Below are 4,822 nucleotides of genomic sequence, written 5' to 3'. Positions count from 1 at the left end.
GGTGATGTGACGTGTCCCTTGGCCACACCCAGATAGCCTGAGTCCCCAGCTGCTGGTCGGAAGGTCCACCACCCTGGTGGCCTCATCTGGGGCTGGGGGGTGAGCCCTGGATCCCATTGTGGCCCCCACACCCAGGAGGCTGAACACCCCCCTCAGTGCCGCGAGCGCCCAGGGGCCTGGCAGGAAGGCTCTGCTCACCGCCACCTCCCGTCGCCCAGCAACAAGGGTGCGCGCTTCCCGACGGGCCCTCGGGCCACACGGCTGTCCAGGAGCTGGAGTCCAGCGCTAATGTCATTTGGGCGCCTGTGCCAGGAACCCATGTCCCGCCCGTCCGGGTGGGCCAGAGCGACTAATGCCATCAGCTGTCACGTTAGCCAGAGCCCGTCAGGGGCAGGCGGGGTGGGGGACCCCCACTTTCCAGGCTGCCCTGCTAGGAGCCACACACACTCACCCCGTGTGTCACCCTGTGTGTGACGTGGGGGAGTGTGGGGGTGGCAGGGGGTCAGGCCTCGGTGGCCTCAGCTCCAGGGTTTGGGCTCAGGGAGTTCCCGAGACCATGAGGGGGACTGTGAGGGCCGTGGGGCCCCCCCGAGCTCTCGGGGGTGCAAACCCGCAGGCCCAGGGCTCCTGGGACCCTCTCCGCTAGTGGCCCTCGGTGGCCTGGGTGGCCATGCTTCTGTGCAAGTCCCATGGAGGGGACACCATGTCCACACCAGCCACAGGTGTGCACCTGCCACACTCACTTCAAACGCCTTCACGGCCCGGGACAGTGGCGCGGTCTTGGTGCCCCGTAGGGTGAAGAGAAGGTTCAGCGTGGCCTTCCCGTCCTTGTCCTTGACCACGGCGGCCTCTAGGGGGTCTCCGGGCTCCGAGGCAGCGGCTGACGCTGCCTCGGCCTTCTCTCGCTCCTTGCGAGCGTCCTCGATGAGGCTCTGTCGCCGCCCAATGAAGCGCGGGGACTGTGGGGACAGGACACACCCTGTGCTCGGCCGCCCCCAGCCCCTGGCTCTGACCTGCTGGTGTCCGTGAGCACCTGCTGTGTCCACGGGAGGGACTGGCTGGCCAGGCCTCGCCTGCTGGGGCAGAACTAAGAGCCTGGGTCCACCCGGTGGGGGTGGGGGGCGACCAGGAAGATGTGGAGCCCCAGGCTGGGGGGGGGTTGGCGGGAGGACGGCACCCACATGCTGCGTTGCCTCTGCCCCCGGGGCCCCAGCCAGATGAGGTGACAGAGGTGTGACTCGGGCCCCGGAGGCGGGCATCAGCCAGAGCACAGGGAAGGCAGGAAACGCGGGGGCTGGCTCCTGGGAGGGATCCGTGCCAGCCCTGCTGAATGACCTCTCCTGTGCCCCCAGCCCGGCCCTTCCCCACGGCACAGGGACACATGGCCGAACTTGGTCCACAGCCTGTGCCCAAGACCGTGAGCCCCCAGGCCTGCGCGAAGGAGGAGCCACACGTCTGGGGCTTATCCCTTGGAGCTGACCTGGTGTCCTCGGTCTCGGAACATGGCGGGGAGGGTGCAAGAGAAGCCCCTCAAGGCCCCACCTGGCCTCGGGGGTGTGGACAGAGCACGGCTGCAGCCCCTGGGTCAGGGTGCCCCTGCGAGGCTGGGTGGGCCCTGGGAGCTGGGTGGGGAGGGCGTCTCACTGAGAACCTGGGGGATTCCCCGAGCAGGTGCCTGCAAATCGCGTTTCCAGAACCCAAACCATTCAAGGTCTAAAAAACAAAGCCCGTTTGAAACGTTCGGGAGCAGATTATCCTGGGGCGTCCCTGAGGACATGGAAGACCCCTCATCCGGCCCGAGGGTCCTCCAATTATCCAGCCTCATGGAGGCGAGGATGCCCGGCACAGACCCCCTGCCCTTGGGGGGGCTCAGGGGCTGGGTGATTCCTTGGGGACCGTCCTGGTGGTCGGGGGCCCAGGGGGGCTAGGCAGGGGAGGTGGGATTCAAGACGGGAGGTCACATGTGGGCATGGACACGTGGCCGGTGGACAGGTAGATGACGATGGAAACCGCCCTGGAGTCCCAATCACCCTTGGGCTCAGGACTGGGGTCCGCCCCTCCGTGTGGCCAGCACCTCCCCCCAGGAGCCACCTCCAGGGCCCGGGGCACTGCCACACACACGCTGGACCCGGGAGGCACCACCCACGGAGCTGCGAACACCCAGGCAGGGGGTCTCCTGCCAGCCTGGGCAGAGCAGGGGCTCACGGCCAGGACCTTACGCCGCGCCCAGGTCCATGGTCTCATATGGACCCTGAGTCCGGGGCCCCTGCCAGCCTTTGGGGGACACCCCTGCACTTCCGGCCCGTTCTGGCCGCCGGGCCCCGGCAGCCCTCTTACCATGATGGCCTCGGCCTGCTTGGCGTCCAGCTCGGAGACGGCCCTGCGGAAGCCCTTGGCCTGCGGGGAGGCGGTGCTGGGAGTGGGCATGGTGCTGGTGTCCGTCCGGGGCTCGCCTCCACAGCCCTCTGCCAGGCAGCCTCTTATAGGCTGAGCTGACGTCAAGGCCTCTGTGGGTCCCCCACCTCCCACCTCCCCGCATCCTCTCCTGCCTCCCGGCCGCCCGAGGGAGGCGGTGGGCGGGAGCGGAGAAGACGCGCAGGAGAAAGGGCTCTGTCCCATTAAATCTAATTGCGTCCCCGCCGCAGGCAGCCAGCAGGGGCAGCGGCCCTCGCTCTGAATCATCTCGGCTCCAGAGATCGGGCTCCGCAGGGCTGGGACACCTGGGGTCCCCTTAGCTCCACACCCCAAGGGGGGGTGACAGCGGGAACACACAGAGGTGCTATTCTGGGAGCCCCAAGAGTGCATGTGGCGGGTGGCCTGGATACCCCCGAGAGGAGAAATCCAGACTCAAACCTGGGATGTCAGGAGAACAATTGCTTTTCCAGAGGATTCTTCACCGAATTTCCCAACAGGGTCCCAGGGCGTGTTTCCATTCGATGCCACCAGCAGGAGCGTTATCTGTCCCTTGTCCCATTTCCCTGGGCCTGGATCCGCAGACACAGCCAGTGAGACCTGGAAGGTTCCGGAAGTTTCCTCCACTGTGAGGAGCCCAGGAAGCAGGGGAGAGGGACAACGATAACAATTGTCCCTGGTTTCTGTGCCCTGTGTCCCCTGGCCTGCAGCTTATCCTCTTGTGGTCCACCTGAGACCCCCCCATGTCCCCCTGAGTCCCCCGAGGCCCTCTGACCATTTCTTGTTCCAGGAACACACCCATCCCTGCGTGCCGAGGGACCTGGTCCCGGAGACCAGGGGACAGGAGGGGACCCCTCCTCAGCGGCAGGCTGGAATGAGTCCCTCTGCGTCAGCCTGCCAGGGACAGCTCTGGGCCACGGTGTGAGGACCTTCTGGCCGAGACCTCTGGCAGCTCCCAGGCCCTTCAGGAAAGATTTCCTCTCGAGAGAGGACCCTCTCTGAAGGGGCGCTCCTGGGGCCCTGGGCATTGTGGGGTCAGGAGGGACGGTCTACCTAGAGCCCACCCGGGACATGGCGGTGTGGAGAGAGGGGAGGACGCCCCGGGGCCACTGCTCGGCCTGACGGGGCTGCCGCTGGACGTGGGCTTTCTGCTGTCTCGCAGTCCAGGGCAACATACTTCCCAGATACCCCCTCCTGGCCTCCACAGGTCCACTCCTGGCTGGCCACACCCCTCCTCCAGGACCGTCCTCCAAACTGGTCTGAACATGGCGCTCTCTTACTTCACCACCCCCTATGGCTCCCCATAGCCCTCTGGAAGCAGAGAGCTTGGTCAGTTCAGGCAGAAGTGCCTCCTCCCCTTCGCCCTGCTGACCCTCCCATCCTTGGCTCTTCCCACTTCCTGCTCCAGGAGCACCTGGGGGTCCATGACACCCAGTTTGCAACATTCACCCCCTTCTCCTGGTGAGTTCCTATGCACTCCACAAAACCCAGCTTAGCCACCATTCATTCTGTGACGTCTACGAGTTCTTGTCCCTGATATTGGCCTCCATCCTCTGCTCTCCTCCTGGCTTGTTCCTCCTCCTCGGCAAACACCCTGCGGCCAGGACCCCCAGCTGCTTGGCCCACTGCATTTCCTGGTGTCTGGTGTAGCCTCGGCCTGACTCCTCCCAGACTCGGGGCTCAAGAGCGTGTCTCAGCGGCCTCTACTGCTTAGGCGTGGCCCATAGGAGGTCTTCCCTAGGGATGCCCGTATGCCCTGAAGGCACTAGAAGAATTTGCTCTGAGACCCCCGGGGGTGCAGGCCGGGCGAGCTCCACCCCAGGGCACTGACATCGAGGCCTGCACGCTTCCACCGCCCCAGCTGCAGCCCCCTGAGCCCCGGGGGTCCCAGCCAGCATCCAGACCTCCTGGAACTCTGGGCAGGCCCTCCTCTGCCCCCTCCAGGGTGGGCTGCTAGGGACCCCTTAGGGATGCGGATCCCGGCCTGCAGGTTTGCCCAGGGGGCGCGGGGCAGGGGGTTAAGCACCTTGCGGGAGGGGCGGCTGAGTGTGGATTTAACCTTTCGGCAAATGTCTTCTGCTGACACAAATATTGTTTTTCATCCCTTTGCCCACCTGCGGCAGCGTGGGCCTGCATGGCGGTTCCGTGGGGCCTAAGCTTCCTTCCCCGGGGCCAGGTGGCAGTGGGTGGGAGGGCGGAAGCCGAGGACACCCTCCCGAGGTGTGCGCTGCCCCATCTGGCCTCCGGCCTCACCTGACCAGGTGTCTGTCTGTCCATGGACATGGGGGTCCATCCTGGGAAGCCTTTCCCACACACTCCCGCCCTGCAGGGCTGGCTGACCATGCCGGGCCCAGGCCGGGCCCCTCCTCCACACCCCCAGGTCCATTCCAGCCAGCATCTTCTCTCCTGG

The 4,822-nt window shown here is 65.9% G+C and overlaps 1 protein-coding gene across 1 annotated transcript in view; it reads right to left on the bottom strand.

Moving 5' to 3' along the window:
* TH (tyrosine hydroxylase) overlaps positions 1-2,427 on the bottom strand; it is a 9,174-nt gene extending 6,747 nt beyond the window's left edge. The window contains exons 1-2 of the mRNA XM_040638794.1: positions 2,338-2,427; positions 744-959 (exon numbers count right to left, since the gene is read on the bottom strand). Of these exons, the coding sequence (XP_040494728.1) occupies positions 744-959; positions 2,338-2,427 (306 nt within the window). The remainder of the gene's footprint in view (positions 1-743; positions 960-2,337) is intronic.
* Between the last annotated feature and the right edge of the window lie 2,395 nt (positions 2,428-4,822).

The sequence above is a fragment of the Ursus maritimus genome, unplaced genomic scaffold (assembly GCF_017311325.1).
Source record: "Ursus maritimus isolate PB19 unplaced genomic scaffold, ASM1731132v1 scaffold_23, whole genome shotgun sequence".
In the NCBI taxonomy this organism is placed as follows: domain Eukaryota; kingdom Metazoa; phylum Chordata; class Mammalia; order Carnivora; family Ursidae; genus Ursus; species Ursus maritimus.
This window is presented reverse-complemented; position numbering and strand designations above follow the sequence as displayed.